General features: G+C 32.8%; 1 protein-coding gene across 17 annotated transcripts in view; it reads right to left on the bottom strand.

The window, feature by feature from the left end:
- The window catches only part of CHD9 (chromodomain helicase DNA binding protein 9), a 158,486-nt gene that overhangs the window by 37,580 nt on the left and 93,265 nt on the right, over positions 1–27,641 (bottom strand). For 16 of the 17 annotated variants that reach the window (XR_004954206.1, XM_016142394.2, XM_016142395.2 and 13 more), the window contains 16 exons: positions 24,504–24,650; positions 23,570–23,638; positions 23,429–23,484; positions 22,703–22,820; positions 20,937–21,023; positions 20,623–20,760; positions 18,619–18,740; positions 15,592–15,835; positions 11,680–11,856; positions 10,230–10,373; positions 9,870–10,125; positions 8,590–8,800; positions 6,486–6,681; positions 4,426–4,593; positions 3,526–3,705; positions 1,682–1,792 (listed from right to left, as the gene is read on the bottom strand). Coding sequence is in view for 16 of the 17 variants with exons in the window: in XM_016142394.2 (XP_015997880.2) it covers positions 1,682–1,792; positions 3,526–3,705; positions 4,426–4,593; positions 6,486–6,681; positions 8,590–8,800; positions 9,870–10,125; positions 10,230–10,373; positions 11,680–11,856; positions 15,592–15,835; positions 18,619–18,740; positions 20,623–20,760; positions 20,937–21,023; positions 22,703–22,820; positions 23,429–23,484; positions 23,570–23,638; positions 24,504–24,650 (2,424 nt within the window). In the remaining variant the exon portion in view is untranslated. Of the gene's footprint in view, positions 1–1,681; positions 1,793–3,525; positions 3,706–4,425; positions 4,594–6,485; positions 6,682–8,589; positions 8,801–9,869; positions 10,126–10,229; positions 10,374–11,679; positions 11,857–15,591; positions 15,836–18,618; positions 18,741–20,622; positions 20,761–20,936; positions 21,024–22,702; positions 22,821–23,428; positions 23,485–23,569; positions 23,639–24,503; positions 24,651–27,447; positions 27,506–27,641 lie in introns of all 17 variants that reach the window. The other variant, XM_036231276.1, reaches the window with a different exon arrangement.

The following is a 27,641-nucleotide window of genomic DNA, read 5'->3' as shown; positions in this document are numbered from 1 at the left end:
TTACCTAATTCTTTCGCCACTTCTCCAGGCATCCTCCACCACCTTAACGTTCCCTTTTCCTTCCTCTCTGAAATCATCGTACGTATTTGTTTACTTCTCTCTTACCCACCACTATTCAAAAGCTCTATAAAAGCAGGGGCTTATCTGTCTCGATCATGTCAGCCCTAACATGTGAACGGTGCTTGGCTCGGTGCTGTAGCTGGATCCACAGCATAGACGTGTTTGTGTATTATAACCAACATACAACAGAGGACTAAAAAATCCTAAACAAACATCGTATTGTATGTATTATTCTATAGCTCCCTCCTTAAAATTAACTGTTGTGGAGCCTTTCTATGCCCACACATAGGGACCTACATGGATATTTTTAATTATTGTGTTAGACAGCATGGATCTACCATTTGCCTATCATAGGAGATTTCATTACTTTCTAAATTTTTTCTAAAAAAAAAAAAATGAGGCAATGAGGATTGCTGGACACATGTGATTATAGCTAGAGGACAGATTCTCAGTAATGCATTAAATATGATAGCCTATCTATTCTTCTAGGGGAATTTTAGATTTTGTTTAGTTTTATTAAAAACCTATTAACATTTTGATTGGGGCTGCATTTCTATGTTTATAAACTCTTAAAATGTTTAAAATATTAAACATTTTATTATTTAATATTTAAAATGTTTAAAATATGTAGTGTTTTCTTTTCAACTGACAAATTTCCCAATTAAATTTAATTCACTTTAACATCTTTTGGTAGGTATAACCCTATCTATATATTTTTTTCCTTTTGTAAAGTAGATCTCCTCTTCCATTATAATTCTTTACTTATTAATACCAATATTTAGGAAGACTAAATGGCATATTTATCTTCTATTCAGTTAATTCACCAATCATTTGCTGAGTCCATAGCCTTTTTAAGTATATAAACATATCAAATGCAAATAATGACTTTTTATAACTATCTTTTTAAATTTACTTACTTGTCTTCTACAGGATTACATGTATTTCAAAATACATTGAATAATGAAAATATGTGGCAATGGTATTATTCTTCATTGTAAAGTTTCATATTTTAAAACCATCAAAATAGAGCTCACACGTCAATGCTTAATATTAAATTATCTTAATCATTTAGCAGTTACTTTGACAGAAGACCAGGCTCACAAACACTGATTCCTATATGACATTAGACAGGAGTCTCATGAAGTGAACAATTATGTTATTATCATTTCCATGAATTGTTTGTTTCTTTGTTCCTTTCTTCTTTAGCTCCAGGGGAAGTTATAAAATAGTTTAAAAATGTCACCATCCTGATTGTTTTTTTGCTGCTTTTGTATTTGAATGGAATGTCATTAATGGGATCTGACACCCAGACAACAAAGTTAAAGAGAAAAATAAGAGTAACGCATGATTTAAAGACACTTAAAATTAAAAAATAAAAACATTACAATTTCAAGAATATAAATACCCAACAAAAAACTTCCCTTGTATTACAATATATTATGACAAATCAGGAGAATGAAACCAAAGCAATGTCTGACTCCATGTGTGATCATTCTACTATCCCACCATCGATTTATTTATGCAGATTAATTTATTGCAGTAAGTATGCTGTTGAACATCTTAAAATATAATATAAACAAAGTATCCCAATAGCTGATTATTTTTAAAAAGAAATACTTACTCTGCCACTGATGGCATCTATATCTATTTCTGCTTTTTTAGCCCATTTTTGCCAGAAATTGGGATCATCCAAGGAAATATCTGTCCGGTTTCCAGATGCCACAAAACTTGCCTGAAATACATAATGGCAGTTCAAAATGTTTTGAAGTTTAGAGGGAAAATCTATCAAAGCACATTTAAAACATTATCTCCTAACATTTACTGTGAACAGAATTTGAAACCCAGCATACACCTATATATTCAAAGGTGTTTCAAATGCCATGGTCTGAAATGTAACACAGCATCCGCAAAAGGCTTAATGCCGACCCAGGCTGTAGTTTTAGGAGCTGAGTTAAAGAAGTAATTACTATTGTTCAACTCTTATTAAACTTTTGGTAAGAAAGAATCCAATCTTGTTTGCTAAGAAACCACATAGGACAGAGATATGCTTTCTAGAAACATCATATGAATATTAACAAATTAGATTAGAACAATAATTTCAATCCTGCTTGCCCTATACGGTTTATTTTCTGGTATGCTCCTATTTTATTTCCATCACACTTGGAGATAGGTATGTCTCCTAAAGAAAATGCAATACAGGATATGAAAAATAAAGAAAAATGAACCAATGTCCGTCTTTATTTTAAAAACTCTCTTCCTTACAACAAAAATACTACATAATCATTTAAAACATTGCAAAAGAACTAAAGAACAAAATATAATTGACTTATTTTCTTAAATTTAAAAATTAGAAAATCCTTTAGATGGAACTGACTTCAGGTATTACAGGTCAACACTGTAATATATAAACTAATAACCATTATTTCGACATTAAGTTCCTCAAAATAGATATGCAACTTCGAGGAAAAGCCATCAAAGTGCTTCATAAAATGGAATAAGCAGTAAAGACACATGATGCTTTAAAGAAAGAAAAGGGCCAGAAAAATGCATGCCCTTAAAAGATAAATGGAAGAATACGGTCACATAAAATAATTTTCAAAGAATACAACTGGGAGATGGCTTTAAAATAATGTGTATCTTGGATATAATCATATGACTAAAATATTCATTAAAAACTCACCTTCACTAAATTTCAAAACACGGTATATATTAAAAAGACAATGAACCTGTTACAAGCAAGTAAGCCATTAATGACATTCTCCATAACTAGAAGTTAGAACACTGTAAAATTGATGATACCAAAGGGTAATTGTTACTTTTTGATGATTATGGTTACAGTAAAGAAAACTTTAAAGAAATAAGCCTTAGTGGGAATGGTGGGAGATTAACTAAAGAAGACAAAAAGCTGAGATCAGGAGGTCCACTGCCCACTGACGGCGAAGAAATGGCGTAGTTTTATTTTTGCAAGCTGCTCTTCTACAAGAGCATACAACTGCTGGCCAAGGTAAGATTATCCTCTGCACGATCACCCAACCCACAACCTGCTATGATGTTTTGCAGTTCGTTCTGCTCATGGCTGTGAGAGTACTTTCCTGTCTCTGCGCTGTTCTTGATCAGTTCATACTTCCCCATTTTTAGGAGGGTTTGTTGATGAGAGGCAACCCTTGGTTGATCTCACAGATTGCAAGGACCATGTCGGCCTGCAACCCTCTCTCCACAAATAGTAAAAACTATTTCTAGTTATTATACTTATTATATTTCAGTAGAATCTGAAGAGTACATGTGAAATTTGATATGAGGGAATCAAAAAAATGAACAAAAGGAATACATTATCTAGTTATTTCTGGCTAATTCAGTTTAAACATTAAGTAGATTCTCTACAAGTAATTACCAGAGTAAGAGACAGTTAAATTTTTTTAGTCATGAGCATTACTGGTTTATGCATGAAACAGCACTCACTGTTACCTTAGCAAATGTTGACCCTCGGCCTTCTGACTCAATTGTAATAGTTTTTGTACGACGTAGTAAAATCTGATCAATATCCTCCTCACAGAATTTAGAACCTTCATCTTCTTCTTCCATAATAGCACCATAAGCACCTCTGCGAAGAAGATCTTCTATTTCCTTTTTGGAAAGCTGTTGAATCTATAAAGAAAATAATTTTGGTAACAATATATTTTTTAAAGTTCATAAAATGAAAAAGCATTCCTAAAGAATGTCAAACACAGAGGTCACTTTTAAATTTAGTGCTTAGGCCACTTAGTCTTTGTGATGTACACAGAGAATTCTCTGAAAGCAAACACTGAAGTTGTTGATTCTTCTTTATTAGCATGAAAATAAGATTTGCTGTTTGCTTAAATGGCTTCAGTTAAAACAAAGCCTATGGGGCAGGTAACCTGTCAAGATTCTTTTTGGAATTAGAATTTAATAGTTGTTACAAACATTAGATATATGACCACAATCATGAGGTGGAAATGCCAATAAATATCATTTAGAACAAGGCAACGCCAATGCTAACTAGTACTGTGAAACTAAAAAAATTTTTTCTGAACAAACTATATAGAAATAATGGAGAAAAATAAGCAAATGCTATTTTGCTATGTCATTATACAAAAGTTCTAAAAGTAGAGCAAAAAAAAAAAACCAACTCTGAAAGCACATTCTTAGAATTCACAAGCACTGGAGCTATATAAGCAGGATTCGAAATTATTAACTATACATACGTAGGACTAATCTGAAATGCCTCCTTACAGAAAAACTGTACAGTGTTCATTACGGATAAAAGTAAACAAGACAATATTTGAGATTAAAACTAGATGCAGATAAAAAGAGAAAAACTCCATGTGAAATAGAAAATATACGTACACCACCAACGTGACTTTCTCTTCCACTCATGCTCTGTAACACAGCCTTATCTAGACCCAGTTTCAGACTGGCTCGGTCAAACATCTCCCGCTCATATGAATTACGAGTTACTAGTCGGTAGACTTTCACTGCTTTATTCTGACCGATTCTGTGACAACGGGCTTGGGCCTGTAAGAAGTGAAAAGTTAGAAATTTATTTTATTTTATAAAATAGTACACAAGAGGCATTTAATAATAAAATAAATTTTTAGGCACTTTTGCTACTGAATTAGCTATAACTTTTTCTAGAAATGAAGGTAGAGCTTATTAAAATAAGAATTCCACAATCAGCAGTAACACAAAATTTAAGGTTATATTTCAGAGAACTTCAATTCATAAAGCATTATTGTTTATAAAGAGGGTGTCTTCAATTTAATCTTAAATAGGAATGTATATTCTGTGAATAGATTTTTCTAGCTAATAGCAACTCAAGCTTTAAACATAAACCCTAAATTTTTAATTTTTTTTCTATTATATTATCAATAACCTTTTTAATGTGTTTTAGGTAAGCTGCATAACTGAGGGGGGTAAAAACCTAAAGTGAATTACTGACAACCAAAATTATCTTTAAACAGAGATCTTGGATAGAGAGACATTAGAGATTACATAAAAGCTTCATATTTTATCTTGAGTTCTTGATAAACTTAATTGTGAGATAAATTCTGACTACAGGTTCTATAGTACCAATAGATTCTCTCACAAATTATAATTCACCTTCCCATTATCGTCAGAAGACTAAATCGTAAAATGTGTTGTTATAATATACAGGTGGCACTGATGCTTTACTCTTTGTAGACATCTTTATTCTATCCATATACACTTTGCAATTGTGCACGAACAACCTTGCTCCAGATCTAGGGAAAGTATAAGAGATCAAACTTTCTATTAGTCTATACAGACTGATCTACATTAACAGTGCGTAGGAAAAACCAAGCAAGAGGGAGAACACGGAGAATCTGGTACAGTTTTCCAACCCCTCTTCAGATTCTCAAATGTGGTATTATTACTTTAGTTTAGATTAGCTTTTAGAATATCACATGTACTGTGCGCAGCTGTATGTATAAATATGCACTGCAAAGGCAAATAATTATGATTTGGGATTAACCTAGGGACTGGCAAATGACAGCTTGTTGTCCAGAACTGGCCTGCCACTAAGAGTGGCTTTTACATTTATAGGACTGTGGAAACAAAGAATATGTGAGAGACCTTATGTGGCAAACAGAGACTAAAATATTTTTTAATTAGCTTTCTACAGAGCTTGTCGCTGGTATACTCTATTAATTTGGGATAATCCTCTGCTATTTGGAGCCACATTACATATAGTTACACCATGAGAGGATAAAACCTTATATCTTATTAAGCCAGGTATAATTTTCATAACAATTTACTATATTTGATGTTATATCTATTTAAAGTAAAAATATTAATTGCAATACAATTAAGACTATCATGGACAATAAAAGAATTTCACATACTTTATCTAGATATATATTTCCTAGACTGCTTATCTTCTGCAAACTTTTTGATCACTCTAATTAATATTCCTGAGCTTCTATAAATTCTAAGTTCTGTCTTAACTTATATGAATACTTTCATTTTCTGTATTATTTCCTTAAAAGCATACTCTGTTATGGCTCAATTATATGCATACTTACGATGCTCAAAAAGCTGAAATAAAGATAACCAAGTACTTATTTTTAGGCAAGTAAAACTCTGAAAATTTTATTTATTAAAAATAAGTTATTCCTTAAACTGAGAACTTTCTCAAATATACTTTACATAACATACTTTAAACAATTAAGTGCTGCACTTAGGTAGGTAAACGCTTTAGGTAGTAAGATATTATGTAAATATTTTATTATCGTTACGTTAAAATAATTTCACCTATTTTATTTGTCACGAATAATTTTTAGGGAACGTACATGTTAGCTTGTTCGGATAAAAATAAAAGTGGTATGTAATCAAAAAGTTATAAAAATTTCAAAATAAATTTAATTCTCTTAGCCAAAGAATTTATTTACCTGAAGGTCATTCTGAGGATTCCAATCTGAATCGAAAATTATACATGTATCAGCTGCAGTTAAGTTGATGCCCAATCCACCAGCTCGGGTACACAGAAGAAAAACAAATCGATCTGAATCAGGTTTACTAAATCGATCTATAGCAGCTTGTCGAAGATTCCCTCTGACTCTTCCATCAATTCGCTCATACAAATATCTATTAAATGAAATGCACTAAATTTAGATAGAGGGATATATTGAAAATGACACATCTATCAAAAGTCTGTTTTCCTGCAACATTACTTTTACTATAAAACTAAGAGGTACTACTACACCGACTATATTATATGATTCGCAGTTCTCACCGTTGGTCCTAAGGAGGAAATAAAAACATAAAAATACAAAATCCATGCATTCCTGATATATAGGTAAAATGTCATTATAATGAATATTATTTTTGGAAGTTAAATAAAAAATAAAATAAAATAAAACAGTTCATAACTACTCGGCTTATCACATTATAGGCTACCTTTTTTTTTTTTTTTAAAGAAGCAAAGAATTTCATAAAACTTTATACAGAAAACTTACAAACTTTTCTGTCTCAATCATTTTACCCTCTTCAACTGATATGCTTGATTGTAAACTATACCTCTACCAAGGGCTATTTACTTAAAGTCATTGCTGTCAAGCAGTTTTAACTTCTTTAAAATCCTTTGTCATTTAACATAAAACTCAAAAACTGTTAGTCATCAATAAAAATGGAACATATAAAAATTCAGGAACTAGATAGAAGAGGAATACACGGGACATTTGCCACACATCTTGTGGTCCAAGATACCACCTGCTATGTATAATTTACTGAAGTCTAAGCAGCAGCTACACTGTTGTCTCTAGTACCTGGAAAATGGGGCTATGACTTTTAGTAATGCTACTTTTGAAATTCAAGGAACTTGGAGTTTTCTATGAAATTCATCATAACGGAAATTTATCTTTATCTTATAAATTTGTATGTATATGCCAACTATAAGTGAAAAATTAAAAATCCATTAAAAAAAGTACAAATTAGTAATTACAAAATAAGTCACAGGATGTAAAGTACAGCATAGAAAATATAATCAATATACTGTAATTACTAAGCATAGTTCCATGTGGGTGCCAGACTAACTGGGGAAATCACTTTGTAAATTGTATAAATGTCTAACACTATGCTGTACACCTGAAACTAATATAATAATGAATATCAACCCTAACTGAAAAATAAACAGGAAAAAATTTATTTGTATAAAGAGATTAAGAAAATGTAAAAACGGCTATTTTTAGTAATACTGCAAATTTGATCTTCCTTCTATATAGTATAAAGTTGAGAACAATACACCTTTTGGAATGAGACTAAAGTAACGGGAGTATTAAAACTGAAAAGAAACTAGAATTAAAATAAAAAATAAAAATGAACTATATAATCTTTGAAAATATAAGTAAGTATAGACCTTTACTTAGCTACAATGGTCAAAATCCACTGAGCTAAAATCTACAGCTACATCTTCAAATTCTCTTTTATATAAATATGTTGATATCTGATTAGACCACTAATTCTGATAAATATCATATTTAGACAATATTTAGGACTGCCATGCACAAAAAGAATCAAAAACAAAACCCAACATTAACAAATCAGAAAAGACTAAAGCACAAACAAATTTTGTGTTGTGTATAAGAATCAAAGCAGAGTAAGTTCTGGTTCTAATTATAACAATGAAATAGAAAGGATCTTGAATCATGTTTTTCTACTTTGAAAATGGTTATAATTCTGTTTAAAATGTCATTACAACAAAGTTTATAAATCCAGTAAAATGTTCACTAATAAACCCATTCCTTAGTCAAATACCCTCAGTTTGCAAAGTTTTCTTAATTCAGTCTCCTTACTACTACTGCACCATAAGTAGGTTAGGAAAGCACCTGACACATAATCCTAAGCAATCTCTACTCATAGATCTGAACGGATTCTTAGGTAGATGAAGAATAAAATGTGAGTTAAGTTGGGTTAGTGCACAGCTCTGCATACACCTTAATACATATACTTCGCACGTTTCATAGTATAATTCAGTCGATGAATTATATGCCTTACCTTTTATGTATGAGATAATCCTCCAGGATGTCAAGGCAGCGTACCATCTGAGAGAAGATGAGCACTTTGTGACCTCCTGCTTTCATTTTGGGAAGTAATTTATCAATAAGGACCAGTTTTCCAGCAGATTGGATCATTGCTTGAAGATGAAAATCAGAAGCAGCTGGATTATATGTGTCTCTAAATTCTCCAAGTATTTTCTCCTCAGCACCTGTCGAAGAAATATAAAACAGCATTAATGCACAAATGCGGGCAACTCCAAATTGCTTTCGTTTTTCTCAAAAATCAGAATTAGTGATCCTCTATGTTTCTGCAACGAATTAAAATTTTCTGATAGCAAGTAAATTACTTTTATTAGAATTATTTATGTCTGTGGCTAAATCCTCACTAACACCTAAGTATAATTTATTGAGGTTATGGGCAATGTCTCAGGTATCTTTTCATCTCCCCAGGCAAGTGGCATAATGCCTTATGTAAACTTATGTTCGCTAATGTTTAATGAATGATACTAAGAATAAAAACATGGTCCTAACTTAGGTATATAAACATGCACATTTTTAAACAAATATCTAGTATTTAAACACCAGTGTAACACAGATCATGACTGAAGGGCTATCATAATGAATGTGGATTTGTCTATGGGCATCCTGCTGGCCATCAAAACAAGAAAACGCTGAAAACTAAAAGTCAGGCTGTTAGTCACTTCCTCCGGAGAGTCTACATCAGCCCTAAAGGTTCTCTGCCTTCCCTCGGCCTTCCTGGTCATAAAGAATACCAGGACTGCGAGGGACTGAGTTACCAAGCTAGGAAATATCTTTTCTTGGATGAAGTGAGATAGAGAGTATATTCCCAGAAATAATGAAAAGACCCAAATGTTATACAGAGAGAACCTGACATGACCCTAAATAGTAACATTACAGCACAAATATTCAGGGACACCAACTGGAAAGAAACCAGAAAAAAAGATGTAAAAGTGGAGGCTCAAAGATGGGCTTTGCTGTCTTTGTGCCTGAAAAAAAGAAATTCCAGTCCACATTAGACTAAACGTAACCCCTGCTCTCGTAACCTGGCATTTTACCATAGGACCCCGGCACTGAACTAGCACACACTACCCCCGAGTCTGAACCACCTGTATGTAATCTCCCAAACACGAGAGTAAAGATTTAGATCACTGCCTTTCCTTGTACCAGCCAACTCAGCTGCAGAAATGGCATGCATTTTTTTACCCATAAGTATATGTTGAAAGAAACAAGTATTCATGAGCCACCCTTTTCAGTTACCTTTGATAAGATACGGATGATTACAGCACTTCCTGAGCTCCATCATGGTGTTGACCAAGTTAGGTACATTAGTCTGCCCTGCTCCTTTGGATAAAAATGAAAAGTTCTTCTCCAAAATAGCCCGGTAGTATTTCTTTTGAATGTTGGTAAGTTCTACTTCGATGATGGTTTCTTCCTTAGGGGCCAACTTCTTTTCTACATCTTCTTTCAATCGTCTCAACATCATTGGTTTCAGGATAGCCTGAAGTTTCTGCACCTGCATAAAAAATGATGGAGAGAGATATAACGCATTCAATTACATGCACATAAGTACAATAATAAAAGAGCTGATGTACTTATTCACAAAGATCAAAAGTATACCTGCTCCTCTGTTTTCAGATCCCCAAACTCTTGCATAAACGTTGATTCAGAAGGAAACCTCAAGGGTTCTAGAAAGTGAAGAAGACTGAATAGTTCTTCAACTGTATTTTGGAGAGGTGTGCCAGTCAAAAGCACCTTGTGTTCCTATATAAAGCAAGAATAACTCACATTAAACACCACTGTACAAAAATAATATGAAAATTGACAGAGGTTATCAAATGTTCGGATTTGGAAAAGCAAGTATTTTTCCAACCAAAATTTTCAAGGGTCAACTCAAAATACAACTATGCTAACAAATATTCATTAATTTATTTTTCAATCATTTTTTTAAATAAATTCTATATCATTATCATAATATCTCACTCCCCACGATATTTCCACCTATTCGTGCTTTTAAAAGAAAAGTTCTAAATAATTAAGAAGCACATTTTCTACTTTCTCAATGAAACCAGTATTTTAAGAACACAGAGGGTACTTCTTTCTTTTACACTCAACCATCCTTGGTTTGGTAATTTATATACAAAACTGTGCTCATTCCTTATAACTTAGATGATAACCATTAGATTTTCACACAAGAATAAATTCTCAAATCATTAAGGCTACAATCCAACAACGTAAAAGGCTGATTGAAAGATGCTTCAAAACGAGAACTGAATTACAAATTAAATGTCATAGTAAAAGAAAGACTATTTTTAGTGATAATAATAAAAATTATTTAAAATTTGACTCGACAGTAGCTGTAAATTTCTTAGCTAAATATTTGTATATGAATCTGTATATCTGGATATGTACAGTGCTAGTAAAAGGTCTAGAAAGATTTACACCAAGCTGTAAAAACTGGGGGATAAGTAAGGGAAATGAGGGTGGGAATGGATGGAGAGCTAGGAAAAAGGAGCACTTTACTGTTTATCATATGTACTTCCATATATTTATTTGTTCGTGCACTAATTATGCGATCTTACTTAAATCCAAACTTAAAAAAAGGCAAACGGGTTTGATTTGAAAGAAGTATACATACTAAGAGGATGACTTTAAAATCCTATTAGTTATAACCAACATATACTAAGCATGTAAAATTCTGTAGGAACGTTACCCCTCTACTACGAATGATCTGAATAATACAACTTTGGTGAAAGGACTTTTTATTAAGGGCTTAAAATTCATATTTTATTTTCAATACATTCTACAGGTTTCTCTTTTTTTCATTCTAGAAGTTAATTACTAAAGTCTTTTGGGGGAAAGGGCTAAAAACTGTTAAGTCTTAGTAAACAGATGAGATTTTTTTTCCCCTCACTAACTAAAGCAAAAAAATCTCAATTACCACAGATAGCCATCAGATATATCTATAACTTTAAAATTTTAAAAGACGTTTTTAGAATTAGCTCTGAGTCTATCTGATCTTTTACTATGTAGCTAAGAAACTGAATTAAGTAATAATAATATTACTTACCAGATTCATGAGTTTGAGACCTTCTAGAAGTTTACAATTTTTATTTTTTAACCTATGTGCTTCATCAATGATCACACATCGCCATTCAATTGCATTAAGCTCTCCACAGCCTCCAAGAATCATTTCAAAAGTGGTGATGATGGCTTGGAATCTATAAGCTCCTCGAATAATATGCCCCTATAAATTTATTATCAAATACAATAATTTGCTAGAATATCTTGACTGTAATTTTTAATTCTTGTCAAACAGCATAAAAGTACATCTAATGACATCTGCTATAAAACTATTTTACACAGAAATTTATATACATAGACACGTCCTTAAAATGAGTTTTACTATTAAAACTATAAGAACTGCTGTTTTTAAGAATGTTTAAAATGATGCCAACACAATAATAGTTATAATTATATCCAAAGGAGTAGTTCTTTATAATTGTAATAACTATTTTAGAGCAAGAAAGAAGTGAACATTGTTTAATCTGGCCAATATAAATTTTGTATTAATATTTACTTTATTCGTGAGTCCACACATATGACAAATTAGTTAATATCAAAATTAGCCACCCAAGTCATTTATTCAGCAAATATTTATTGAGTGCCTATATGCCAGACTGTGTTCTAGTTGCTAGAGATTTAAAGAGAACAAAAGTAATTATTCAAATGGAACTTATATTCCGGTGATTCAAATGCAGGAGATAGTTGTTAAGGAAACACACACACACACACACACACACACACACACACAAATTAAAAAAAAAAAAGTTAGACAGTGATAAGGGCTGCGGAACAGGGATGTGGAATAGGGAGTATGGGGTCAGAGGTGACCATTCAATTTTATATTTTATATAGAGTGGCTGAGAGGCCACTACCGAGAAGTGACAGTTGAGCTAAGTCTTGAAGATGACGGAGGACGCCATGTTGATACCTAAAGATCTAGAGGAGAAAGCAATTTTTTAAGAGGTGTGAGGTATGAAGGCCCTAATGCAGGAGTATCCTTGGTAGTATTTAATAAAAGCAAGAAAGCCAGAGTGGATGACACCCAGTGAGTGTGGAGGAATAAGGCTGTACGAGGACTTGAAATCTGTGTTAAGGACTTTGGCTCATACTCTGAGCAAAGAGCTACTGGAGGATTTTGAGACATGAAGTGTCATGATTTGACATATATTTTAAGAGTCCCTTTGGGCTTCTGTGGTAAAGAGAGTCTGAAATAGACCAAGGACAGGATTATGGAGATAAGAGGTTGTCATATTAATCGAAGTAAGAGATCATCACTGGAGGCTGTGACAAGTGCTCAGTTCTGGATGGATTCTGAAAACAGAGCTAGCTACAGGAAGGATTTGTTATTGGATATGTGTAAAATGAGATTTTTTAAAAAAAAAAAAAAGACAATTCACATTTGATTCTAAAATCTTTAGCATGAACAACTAGAAGTTGATGTTTCTGTATACTACTACAATGAGGAAATTCTGCATTTTGCTTTTGGACATGTTATCTTGAAAAAGCCAATTAAATACCCAAGTGGAGTCACTGAATCAGCACTTGGATATGATTCTGGAATTTAAAAAAAAGGGTGGAATTAGTGACATAGATTTAGTAGTGCTGGTAGTACAGATGGTACTTAAGTTGGGCAACTGAATCAAAGTCTCTCATCAAATGAGTATAGCATCAAAGAATTTGAAGTCTGAGCCTTGGGTTACTCCGCATGGAGGTTCAGAGAAGATGGGATGGAACCAGTGCAGGGGGCTTCAGAAACTACAGGTGGTGCTGTAGGACAACCAAGGTCCTGTAATTCAAGTAAAGAGAATGTTTAAGTGGGACTGAAAATCATAAACTATTAGGATTTAGGGGACATGAAGGGTTAAGAAAGAGCATATGTTCTGATTTAGATTTTAATTCCTATTACCTTAAATTAATTCATATTGATTGCACGTACTGGTCAAAGTTGAATGGCTCCATTAGAATATTATTAAAATACATATAAATGATAGGGCTATAATTTTATATACAGCTCTAAAAACCTGAGATATAATGAATGCAGTTAAATTGATATCACATTGTTTAAGAACACGAGCTCTTATTTCATACTGACCTGGGTTTGTTAGTCCCAGTTTGCTCTGTGACTTCGGGGAAACTAAGTAAGGAGTAAGATTACTGCCTATTTACAAAGTTGGTATTAGCAAGTTTAAGTGAATACTATATGTAAATTCTTTAGCACAATGCCTGGCACATAGTAAATACTCAATAAATGTTTGTAGTTACTAGTGCTATCATCTCTGCTACTTTTCTCCGGGCAAACTCAGAAAATTAGCAGTACAGAAAATTTTACTACTCCTGTGATATCAAGCTATTTAATAACTTGAAAAAATATATTTTAAAGAGATAACGAAAGTTATTTCTATAAAGTACAGATGTAGTTATCATTATATAAGACATCTTTATCTTTTAAAATTTTAAGTCCTATAGATAAAATTTTTTAGAATGTATATTTACCATAAAATTATACTATTTAATATATAATGTTAAGATAACAACACATCAAGAATCTTTCAGCTTTGTATCTATCATATTTATACCAAATTCATGAGACATATTAAAACCTTGTTTCTATAATGTCACACTAGAAATATTTTATTGTATCTTCTGTAAAAAATGAAATTGAACTCAGTCGTTTCTATGGTACCACATAGCTCTAAAATCTACATATGTATGATTAATAATAAAACATTATGGAAGGAAATCGAACTATTACCTAAGATATTGTAGGCTCCAAAGGTGCGAAGGTAATAGTTCTCAATAGAGAAATAATTAAAGGATTCTGTAGAAACTTAAGTTCATGGAAATGTATTTGTTTCAACCACAAGAGGGAAAATGAGGTTAAAGGAACAAAATCAACTAATTCATCCATTTTCACTTTTCAAATAGGTAAAAATCAGTTATAACTGGGAGGTAAAAGTAGAAGACTATGCATATTAGCTTACTTCAACCTAAATCACATCACATGACCCGGCCATAATACAATCCATAAAAAAACAGAATAATTAGCAAAAGAAAAATAAAATATTAAGGTGCTATTGAGGTAGAGTTAGAGCACTGGGCAGTAAACCTTTCTCAGTCAAAAAAGCACAATTTTCTGTGAAATGTTTTTATTGATTTTCTCACTTTTTAATACAAATTTTTATTTAAAAAGAGTCATATGACCACTCAAAACTTCCACTTGGCACTTCATGTTTTCTAGTCTTAATGTAAATGCTATGTAATTCTTTCTTATGTCATGTTTTAATTTTATGATCTGTAATGTAGCAGAAAATTAGAAAATCTCTTCCTAAAGCATAGGTAGCCCAAGTAAAATTTAAAATGTGCCTATAAGATATAGGGAAAAAGAAAACCATAAAATCACCAGAGAACAGGAATAAACAATCCAAGAGGCAAAAATATAAAGATATGTTTGCATCAGTATATAAAACAAATCAAACTTTTTTAAATGTCTAAAATCAAAATTCAGTGAACACAAAAGGGAACCTATGGATTTACCTCAATTAACATTTAAACCCACTGTGTTCGTTGAAGATTTAAATTTTAAAAATGAAGAAGGAAAAACTGGAAGATGATCAAAGAGACTTATAATTCTAAAGTTGATAGGTATTTAAAAACAATTAGTAAGCTATTCTAGTTTATTAAACATATAAACTTGAACATTTGCATAAATAGGCAAATTTCTTTATACTGAAGTAGAGCATGAATCTACTTGTCATTATTCTCTTCAGCTAAATAAAATATGATGAATAGAGACTAAATGAGATCTAAGTAAGCAATTAAAACCTATCCTAAATTTGAAAGTAATTAATATGTAATGCTTATCTTGCCCAAACCTGACCGTTCGTTCTCGCAATAAACAAAATGACCGACAACACACCTGTGAGTCCCTGAAGTACATCTCATATCGCTGTATCATCTGTCTGCTAATCAGGCTCCCATGATAAACCACAACATTAATATCAGTCCACGTACGAAATTCTCTCTCCCAGTTTGCAATGGTAGAAAGTGGAGCAATAATCAGGAAAGGTCCTCTTATACCAGTCAGAAGGATTTCGTAGAGGAATGTAATTGACTGAATGGTTTTGCCAAGACCCATTTCATCTGCTAAAATGCAGTTTCGTCTGAAATAAACAAATATATTATCCAAGCATACATTGGGTTTTTCTGTATACGACAATGCTTTCAATGATAAATATACAAAATTAATCAAAGATCAAATTAAAACACTTGCATTTATAAAAATGTAAAAGCTGCTAAAGTGCAAAGTAGGCTTAAGATTACAATTTTATTATAATCCTGCAAAGGGAAGACTGTAGACTAAGATACCACTCAACAGATGTCTTTTTACAGAGTGAAATGGCAGGAGCAAGGCTAACTAAATATTTTCTTTAGGAAGCATTTATTAAGTAAATACCTTATCTCAGGGACAGTATGAGAAAATGGGATTCAGGGGCAAATAGTCATACAATGTACTATCACAGAAGTACATACAAAGCACTGGCTTTCAACTCTGGCTGAGCACTGCAAGAGCCTACAAAGCTTGAGAGAGACACAGATACACAGTGTCCTCTCACATACATTCGGATTCAAGACCACTTTCACAGGTCAGTGTTTTGTCAGACAGCACAGAAGAGAAGTATAAAGAACGTGACCCACTGAGAGACCAAAAGTTGTTTACTATGGTTTTGAAGAAGGGTAAAGGGCAGAGATATTATCAAGATAAGATGGAAGTATAAATAAAGAAGTTTAGACATCATTCTAATAGGCACTGGGAGTCACTGAAAACTTTTTTAAAAACTTGATGAGAATAGGACTGTGTTTTGAAGCTTACTCTAGCATCACTGTGAATATTAGAAGGGAAGTGACTACACGTTGGGACACTAATTGGGAAAGCACTATAATAACGCAGGAAACGGTTAAACACTTGCACTAAGGGAGGAGGGAGAAGAGAACTGATTTCAATATTAATTATGAGGTAGAATAATTTGGACCCAGTAACCAGTAACCAATCAGGTACACGGCGTGTGGGGAAGACAGTCAGATTTCAGTCTGAGTGACAAAATGAACTGTTATTCTTAACTGAGATGCAAAATATGGAGGAAGACTAAATTCAGTATAGAAGAAACGAAATGGTACGATACAATTTTCAATGTTATGCTTAAAAAATCTTTGACAGACATTAATGTAGGTTCAAGGCCTTCGTCAAAATAAAAGTCTGAAATCAGAATATTACTGATAAGTGAAGGCACAGAGGGGGTGTAGAACATGGCTTAGGGAGAACAAATATGTGAGATGAGAAGAAAGGAAAAGACAGAATTTGGAGCAAGAAACATCAACACTGAAAAGGCAAGTGGATGATGCAGAACCAGTGTAGACTACTGAAAGGATGCTCACAGGCGCTGGAGAGCGGGGAGAAGGGTCACAGTCAGGAAGCTGTTGGGGAGGAGGATGGGACAAGTTTAAAGGAGGAAGGAGTACCAACCACTATACAATGCCGCGGAGATAGCATAGTACAGCTGAAGAATAGCCTGTGAACTGGAAAATTTAAGTTTCAGAGATGTTACAGAATCAAAACGAGGACTGAAGACGAGGAAACAGGAAGAGCTCAAGCTGGCTACTCATCCTAGAAATTCGCCTGGGAAGTTACAAAGAGGGCTCCAGGTGGCTAGGAGGAAAAACAGAGCCAGGGGAATGTTTATCATCTTTTAAGTTAATTTGATAGATGGGTTAACCCCAAATTCGTTCAAAGAATGAAGCGATGGCACTGGTCTTCAGAGAAGGCTTGCAGATGTAAGAGCGAAGCATGAAAACTGAATGGAGGTTCAGAGAAGACTGGATGGGATGCGTGTCCCAGGTGAGGTCCTGGGGAGGGACTTTTCAACTTCTGATGTATGCAGGCCGAGGTAAGGAGGGCTAAGGATGCAGATATACTTGTAGGCTTGGGCAGCAAGGGAAGGATTTGAAGTTCACCTACTGGCCAGCCAGAGGCTTCTCTATGAAGCAGTCACAAGAGAGTGACAGGGGTAGGATGGCGATAAAGGGCTTGAGGAATGCGGCGAGTGTTTAAAACAAGCGATGCAGAAAATGTGAAAGGGTATGGACGAGGGATGAAAATAAAAAGACTATTTCGTTAACGCTTTTACCTGGAAGGACCTCTTGGAGAAAACTGTAATCAGTATTTACAAAATAAGAACCCAGGGAAAGGACACTGCGTGGGAAGGCAGGCCTCCCTGACGCCATCAGACTGAGTCGATGGCTCGCCATTACTAAGTGCAATGACTCAAAAGAACCATGTGAGAAGGAAAAATACAGAAAAATGACTGTGAATAAAAACGTCATCAAGTTTTACTATGATAACTAATAACAGTGCCTTCATCTGCTCCCTCGTATATACTATACTAATTTCTCAATCATGGTACAATTTTTACTTTTTTGCAGTCATCTTTTATCTCAATAAAAGTGAGATAATGTTCCACAAGCATTTTGAACAACTTAAAAAATTAATTTATAAAAGGGAGTAATTCATTACTAGGCTGTCATATTTTGTATTCTAGTCCTTACCAATTGCTGACAACCTTCTTTTAAGATTTACATTAAATTAAAGATTAATTGTCCACACCTTACTAACAGTAGTATAGTTGAAAAATATTCTGTAACACAGAAGATGTTTTATGATATTAAGAAAGGTATCTCAAATTTAATTATTAATCACCACCTCGACTTTCTTCTATGACTGGTATACATTTAAAGACAGCAACTGTAGTCAAAACCCAATATACATCTTCCTGAAATAGCCTGACTTTCAATAACGAAGACTCCATGACAATAATGATGTAACGACATCAATTTCAATGTTACTGAACATATTCCGGCACATACAAATCTGTTGAGATGTACTACATACCTATTGTACCAATTGAACAAGAGCCAGTTGAGTCCTTCCAGTTGATATTCCCTGAGTTGATTGCCATTTTTATAGTCCCTGGATTGATCTATTTTTTTCCAAATATTAGAGGGAGGACGATCCTTAGTGGGAAAACAAAGAATGAATGATGTATTTCAGATTTTTTAATCTTCCATACATCTCACGAGGAATGCTTTTAGAATAATCATGAACCAGAATGTGGCGTTATGAAATTTTACAAATGTCAAAAGACTGAATTAGTTCTATACAAAACTTTTCTAGAAAACTGAAGAAGGCATACGTCCCAACTTATTCTATGAATGATACCAAAATCAAAGATATTACATGAAAAGAAAACTACAGACCAATATCCCTTGTGAACAGAAATGCAAAAATCCATAACAAAATTTTAGCAAATGGAATCTAACAATATATAAGAAGGGTAAGTAGGGTTTTTTCCCAGGAATAAAAAGTATTTTAAATTTGAAAATTAATCGGTGTTGACCGACAGACTGAAAAAACTATGAGAATCTCAACAGATGCAGAAAAAGGATGTGAAAAAGCCAACATCTATTTCTAACAAAAACTCTTTTTAAATTTTGAATAGAAGGGCACTTCCTCAACCTAATAAGGTATCTATGAAAAAGCCACAGTTAACATCATATGTAATGATTAAGACTGAATGCTTTCTCCCCAAGATTGGGAATAAGGCAAGGATGTCCACTGACATCACTATACTGAGGCACAGTCTTTACCCCAAAAAGAAAACCTTTCTCTTTCACAATATTCCTTGATTCACTCCTCCATGAACTATTTATTTAACATCTTTGTTTCCTAGTTCAAGCATAGGCGTTTAGAAACCATAAAAAAAAATGGGGGGGTGGGGAGCTGTTCTCTTGGTAATAGACTATGGGTATTACTGGTAGATAAATTAAGGAGACCAGAAATAAGAAAAAGAGAAAAAAATTAATAAACAACAATATGATCTCTTCCAAGGAACAATTAATTCATTTTTCTTTTCTTACGGAAGCCACCCCACTCTGGTGCTAATCCAAAAGTGATCTGGCCCTGTCTTTTCATGTATAAACTCCTTCTTAAGTGAATTAAGAAATTTCTATAAACAAATTATAATGCAAAGAGGACAGGCCAAAACATTTAATAAAATCATAAGATATCTCCTCAATATGAATTTCTTTTGGTTGGCTCCGCAAACTGGATTCATATGAGAACCATCCTATGTTTTAAATAAATGGAAAGCAAAAATTCATATAATTATTAGCAATATCAGAACTTGCAATATCTTTCTAGAATTCCAGTTTCTGTAACAGAAAAATCAATAACCTACTCAAGCTTTTGTGTGTGCGCGCACGCACGCGTGTGTACATACGCAGGGAAGAGATTTACATATAACATAAGAAATCAGTGTGCCTAATTTATGTATGTCTTTAATAATATTCTATAGAAAAAGTTCTAAAAACAAAGGTACTATGGAAGTAGATGAACTATTTAGTTATAGATAAAAATCTGGTTTATAGAAATGGAAGAAAATGTGGTAATAATATGGATATTTGTGACAGAGAATTAATTACTCTAGAGTTGAAATTGATATTGTGATAGTTTTATAAATGACCTGAAAAAAGATTAGGGAGAAGTTATTAAATTAGGCAATGAGGTAGAAGTGTTCATAACTTTTCTGGAGGATACTTTGGAAGAAAATATTCCACAATTTTAAATGTACCTATGCTCTTTAAAATTCTAATTCTGATTTATCTTACAGGAACTTTTACAAGGGCTTACTGTTCAATGTAGCATTGTTTGTAACAGCAAAAAACTGGAATACCCACTAGTGAAGGAATAAATTAACACACCTACATGACACTGTAGCAATTTGAAAATACAGCAATAATTGCACCAAAGACTAAATTAAAAATTTAAAGATTATATTGAACCTATTGAATGAAAAAGTGTTAAGATTTTATGAAGTTGTCTAAGATATATTCTTACCAAATGTCTTGTGTCAGGTCTTGACGCTTGCAACTGTTCAAACTCTTCTATTTTTGCAAGATCTACATCTTCTTTTAGTTCCCAAGTACTATCTTCATATGGCAATGAGCACCACTTTACTAAGTAGTAAATAACAGGCTATAAAAAAAATTTTACCTTTTAGAAAAAGAGTTTAAATATATTAACCTACATCAATAAGTAACAAAATTTTTTTTTATTGTTTTAGGTCCTTAACTTTAAAAAAGTAGTAAGTTGAAATGACGGAAAGTTAAGTTTTTCTTATAAAAAAAATTTTTTTTTTACCAAATATTTACCTCACCAGTATCTTTATCTTCACAAAAAGAGACTTCCAACACCCTATCTACTTCAACGTAGTCTGGGTTAAATGGTTCTTCTTCCATCTAAAATTAAAAAGTAACAATATTTGACAAAGAAGAGGAAAGACAAAAGTAAAATAAAGACAAATATACTAGCTAGTCACTACAGGACACATAAGTTTGATTTTAATTACATTTCCAATAAATGGAATACTTCTATTTGAATTTCCAAAAGATATTTAGGATATTTATGTATATTATGAATCACCATGTTACATATAATAAACCAACCAAATAAGCCTCTATACCTTTCTGTCACTACTTTCCTCAAGTCCAAAAGTTGAAGACCAACTGCAGGTTCATCTCTCTCAGTTGATCAAACATTCTTTCCTGTGCTCAAGAATTTATGCAAACTAACTGAGTGCAAACTATCTGAGCTATCTCAGACTCTTTGCTCCCATTTACTGTTCAGCTGATCCTTCTTCCCATGGTAATGGGAACACAGCACCTCTCCCTCCACACCCTGGTCTCAGTTAGGCAAGCCCAAAATGGAGAAGTCATATTAGATTTCTTTTTTAATCTTCCACATCTAATAAGTTATCAATTTGTACAAATTATACTTAACTCAAACTGGTTCTTCCTTCCTCATTCTCACTGCTTAATCACTTCTTACTTGTCAAATGTACTACTTGAAATAGGTACCATGTATATCCTGATATGATTCACTAAGAATACAAGCATCATTTTTGTGGTGTTCTTTTAAAAAATGCATGAACTGAATACTGAGGAAATATCACACAATCCCAAACTTAGGCACATTCTACCAAATAAATCATCTACATTATTTATTTTTTTTTTTTAAAAAAAGTAAAAAACAAAGTAAGAATGATTAAAGGAGACATAACAACTGAATTCAACATGTAATGCTTGATTGCCCTCTGGACCAGAATAAGCGCGCATACAATTTTTGCTATAAACATACTAATATCAGTGTCAATTCTACTATTATTATCTAAGAAAATGTTTTCAGAAAATAAATACAAAAATATTTGCAACTTACTTTCAAATGGTTTAGAAAAAAATGTAAGTGCATGTGAGAGAAGTTTGCAGAGGGAGAAAGAATGTGAATGATAAAGCAAAAACAGTAAAATGTTAATATTTAAGGAATCTAATAAAAATATGTTAGAATTTGTTGTATAATGCTTGCAACTTTATTGTCCAAAATAAAAAGTTTTAAAAAATATTCAAATTAAAAAGATAGTGAAAATTATACTAATCTAAAACTGCACCAAAAATAGGCTATTAAAAAAAAATTAGGAGTGGGACATGAGACTATTTAGTAAAGCCTAGAAGAGTAAACAAATTTTTTTGATGACGTTCTGTTCATATATATAGCTGGTACAGAAAATATGAAATAATTTCATGTACTGCAAAATACTATTTTCCATTTATTTGCTACATTTTCATTTCCATTATTTGAATTTGTTGCTAAAATTCTGAGATATACTCACATTCGACTCTAAGTATTTAAATACATACTAATTTAAAATACAGACTATATCTACTATTTGAATAATCTATGTTCCTGTTGCAGCTACTTTTCAAGCTAAATTTGGGAAAAGAAAAAAAATGTAGATAGCATTTGTATTCAAATTTCAAAGTTTAAAGTCTAAGAAATAAAATAAAGAATGAAGTTTTGATTGGTAATACTACATGTTTTCAGAGTTCAACACATAATCATCTGATTTACTTATTTCTCTTACATCTGCAAAAAAATGTGCTCTTTGTGCTTGTCTCAATTTGAACCGTTTGATTTTCTGCTGGATCCTTTTATCTTTCAGGAGTTGCTGTTCTGTGGCCCACTCACAGTGAAGATAGGAGCTAAAATTTTTATAAAAGCAACATATTAGAATACATGTTTTGGTTTATTTAGATTTATTTTTAATCATAGAATTCCAGTATAAAATATTATCTTCCACTTTACAAATAAGCAGTTCATCATTTTATTAAATGCCAATAGCCACTCTGATCACTATATCCTAAAACTGTAGTCTAATGTCTGCAATTTGTTATAAACAGAATGATAAACTGAATCATATAGGTAACAAGATAGGATTTATCATTTATCTCTTCATTGTAATAGTTTTGAAAAGAACAGAGAGCTAACTTGTTTTGAAAACAATTACTTTATTTAAAACTCTTTCACCAAAGTATAAGAAAAAGTTGAATTCTGAAAAGTCAAACTCAAATGTAATAATGTCTATAATTTATAAAAGCGTATTATAGATTCCTCCATTTTGATATTAATCATTGTTTTCCAAAAAAAATTTGACTGTAACATGAAAGATTTTCAGTCTTCATTAATGCTTAAGATCATGATATAATAATAACACTTAAAATGCAGATAAAATAAATTTATCTTAATATAGTTAAATATATTTATTCTTAAATCAACATCTTTCTATTATTTTTCTAACTGAAATACTTACTAATTCTTGTATTTTACATAAAATTCTTCTGTATCAATCATCACTCCAGGTGATATCTATGAAAATAAAATCAATAATTATGACTTTTATTATCAGGCCCTGGAATACTGAAGCATAAAAGTAAAATGTACCATCACTTACTTCCTTTTTCACAATTCTAGAAGATAATATTTTGTCTACAATTGCAGCATCTTCCTCACTTGGATTTTCCTGAAGGAGGGAGGAAAAATATAATGACACATTCTGAAAATTCCTTTCCAGCTTCCACTCTGTATATTTATGACTACATGAAAATTCAATAAACATTTACGGTTATCTAGCACATGTGCCAGGCACCACGTTAAACATTAGGAATACAAAAATGAAAAATAAATCGTCATTACTGTCCTTGTTATGGGCCTCATCACCACAGTGAAGATATGCTTCACCGTGATATGCATTGTTCTAAGCACGTATGTTAACTAATTTAACCCTTGCAACTACTCTGGACATGTTAGGTAGGAAATTCAGGCACAGAGAAGGTAAGTGCTTACTTGCCCAAGGAGCCAGAACTCAGCTAGCGGAGTAGAGTGGCTCTTCACAATCCAGATAAGGAAGATGAGAAAAATTACACAAAGAGAAAAATGCATACGCACTGACGTAAAGGTGTCAAAACAAAGCATTTGGGCAACTATGCCCGCAAAGCCAGTGGACTGGGTGCTTGGAAAGAAGTGGCAGGAGACAAGGCCAGAAACTCCATATAAAGCGCTTCAGAGGCTGTGTTAAGAAGGCATCAATATTTTTGAAGACTTAGGATACTATTATAGTTTTCAACAGAAAAGTACTATGATCAAGTTTGTAACTTAGAAATATGCTACAGAAAGGAGAGAGTTTGGAGGAGTTTTAGGACTACGTGTTTGGGAAGTAGATGAATCCCTAGCTTTCTGATTGGAACTATTAAAGGTTTTCTTAACTACATTAAGGAATCTAGGAGCAAAAGTCGGCAAAGGTTTTAGGAGGAAAGCTAATGAAAGCATTTTAAGGAATTTATGTTGGTTTAAAATGTTTTGCTGTCATAATCCCAAATCTGCCTTACCACAAATAACTGTAAAGGCTGTTCACCAGGTAAAGGAGGCAAATTCTTTTTTATTTTCACAGAGCCTTTAACCTCTTCTTCAGATTGTTTCCCCTCTCCATCTTCTGCATACTTTTTCCTTTTAATTTGTCGATTTGATCTTCTTTTCTGTAATGAACCATAAGGATCATATTTACGTGATTTATTTTAAAGGAAAGGTTTTAAAAAAAATTACACCAGTGTGGCAGTTTTATATATTAAAATTTCAAAACTGTATGCAACATTCATCTTTTCTCATTTTTTCCTAATTAAAGGAAGATTATTATAATTTTCCCTTATCCAGGTTTGCAATCTTTAGATTAACTTCCTAAAGTTTCAAATAACAAAGATTAGTAATACCTTTATTGTCTTTCTCTAGAAATTGTTTAGAACAAAAAGATTATTTTACTTAACTATTTCACATTTTGGGCAAAATATATTTTATTAGTAATTAGTAATTGCTTAATTAATTTTCTTTAGAAACTATTACTAATACAAGTAAAAAGGCACCTGTTTTATTTAACTATTTCACACTTTGGGCAGCACATATTTATACTATTAAAACTTACGTAGTTTTTGCCCAAAACCTAAAATGTGCATGAGATAAATACTGGTTAAATCATTAATCAGGGATATAAAACTAAAAGAGATTAAATAATATTTGCCACAGCCCATGAACTTACATTTAAAACAGAAAAAATAAATGATATGAAACATTTTAAAAGAATTACACAAAATAATAAAGTATAAAATCTATGGAAATAATTAAATGTGAATAAGAGAGGAACCAGTGTTTTACTAACTTTACTATCTTTCCTTAAAAATAAGGAACATCAGTATCATAAAAACAGAAGCAAGCTTTTAAAAAAGTATTACATGTAGTAAAATAGTTTTTAAATAATCTAAGTAATTTTAAATCAGGTATCAAATACACATGGCTTTACTTACCTCCCTAGATAGCTAATATTATTTGATGTTCCCTCTATAAAAAGAAACTCTCATATTGATTTGAAAATCCCAAAGGACTCAGGTTTGCTTTCTTCCACCTCCCTAAAATCTCCTGGGTGGAAGCATCTGAGCCAACTATTGTATTGCTCTGTATCTGGTATAAATCTACCCCTTCTTCCTGTTCCTATTTCATTTTCTTTTGTATATTCAGTAACTCCCATAACATCCCTCCTGAAACGTAACCAGCAAATAACCCTTGTCTTCTCCTTTTGGTTTCTGACAATGTCTTCAATTTAGTACGTCTTTCATATTTCCATAGCCAAGACAAGAATGGCTGAATCAGGAGCAGTGTGGGACAAACTTGTTATTTGCATCCAGAAAGGCTGCAGTGGCCTTTAACGTGCCTTTGCCTCTAGTAGAATACTGTGAGAAAGAAAGGTACTAATATGGTGAGTTAGCTCAGCCAAATGCAGTAGACAACTTCATGCCTCATTTAGGATGCATCATTATCTCCTGGCCAAGAGGACATTTACCCAAGGTACCACTTTGTTAATATTGGAGACAGGAAGGTGGCATATAAAAAATGGGACTTCCAGAAACCTAATTTTCCCATATCTTGTTGTGAAAGATATAAAAAATTTCTTTCTCCCTGGGGGGAAAAATTCCAAGGATCTCTAATTTAATAGCAGGCTAAAGGAGTTTTTAGATTTCTATTACAGGCATCCCACAGTTCTTAACGTTCAAGACTAATTTAAATTAATAACTGACAGTGACATTTATTATTCTAACAATAACATGTATTAACAATGTTGTGTCTCACCAGGCACAAATCTTCTAAATAATGAAGTCTGCGAATAATTCAGTATACTTTTAGAACACTGTTCAATGTTTTCAGCGTTAGTTTCCTTTCTACTTGCTTACACATCTATTAATGCTTTGAAATGCTTCATTTGGTCTTCAGTCAATAGAAAATGAGTGGCCTGAAAGAATCCTTTGAACTCACAGACGTGCGCATTCAGGTAATTCTTAACAAGACAGAACATGGGCCACTCATTGTAAACTGCTCTCTAATCCTATGAAGACTTTATTTGTCTAAAAGATTTTGTCTATGAATTATAAGATTACAGCTGACTTCATTATAAATTATATTCCACTAAGTTATATAGTTAGATATCAGGCGAATCCAAACAAGGTGTCACCCTCGTCGATTATCTTACTGTCATACTTTTCGGTCAACTACTTTAAAAATATAAAAAGTAATTTGACGTCCACAGTTTTGGCTGTGATTTTTCTGGCTTTCTTTCTCCATGATGTTTTACAGAGCACAATTTAAAATAGTGACAAATTCTTTCCTCAAATTTCTTCTACCTTTTTTCCTTATGTCTTAAAGGCTGCAAAGATCAGGCTATAGTACTTTACATAAGAGGTCAGAAACATGCTTCTAAATGACATAACTGTGGTATCATATTACTTGTTTTCTCTCATAATCCTAATATAATCTGCTGCAGAGGCTTTAAAAAATTTAAGTCTAAATATTATCAGACTACTAGAGTGCTCTCTATTGAGATTAAAAGTAAAAAATTAAGTATCATATTTACATTTTTAAACTTCTACCCGACTCCGAACCTTAGACCTTATATGACGATACATTTAAATATGTCGATAATACAGATTTATAAGTGTTTATTAGAAAATACTTCCAACCTGCCCCATTTGTGAGTGTGACTATGTGTTTTAGAGCAAGACCTGTCAAAGTAAACAAATACTAGAGTCCAAGGTATGGAAGAGATGTGCCATTTTAACCTGTCCTGCCATGTCACTGTTTGGTAATTACATAATGGAAAAATGGCCAGCATTACTCTAGTAAAAATAAACTGAATTTTCTCATATCGAATACTTAAAAGTTTCCCTAGGTTAAGGATAACATAAAGAGAAAGCCAGGCCATGTAACATCAGGAGCTTCGGTCACTGCCCTTACCTCAACTCCTGCAGCAGCCCAGGAGCCTTGAGCCACTACTCTCCCACTGGACAAGAAGCTGCGTAAGGAAGAAGAAAGGCCGTTCAGGGGCTTTCTGGCCCCATAATTCAACAACTGCCACCACCCCTACGGCCTATAGTCGTGCTTTAATTATTAGAGAGCAGAGGGTGGCCTGAATTATTATGACCTTCACT

Source organism: Rousettus aegyptiacus, unplaced genomic scaffold (genome assembly GCF_014176215.1).
Source record: "Rousettus aegyptiacus isolate mRouAeg1 unplaced genomic scaffold, mRouAeg1.p scaffold_m13_p_14, whole genome shotgun sequence".
NCBI classification, from domain to species: domain Eukaryota; kingdom Metazoa; phylum Chordata; class Mammalia; order Chiroptera; family Pteropodidae; genus Rousettus; species Rousettus aegyptiacus.
Note: the sequence above shows the minus strand (reverse complement) of the source record. Positions and strands in the feature narration are given on the sequence as shown.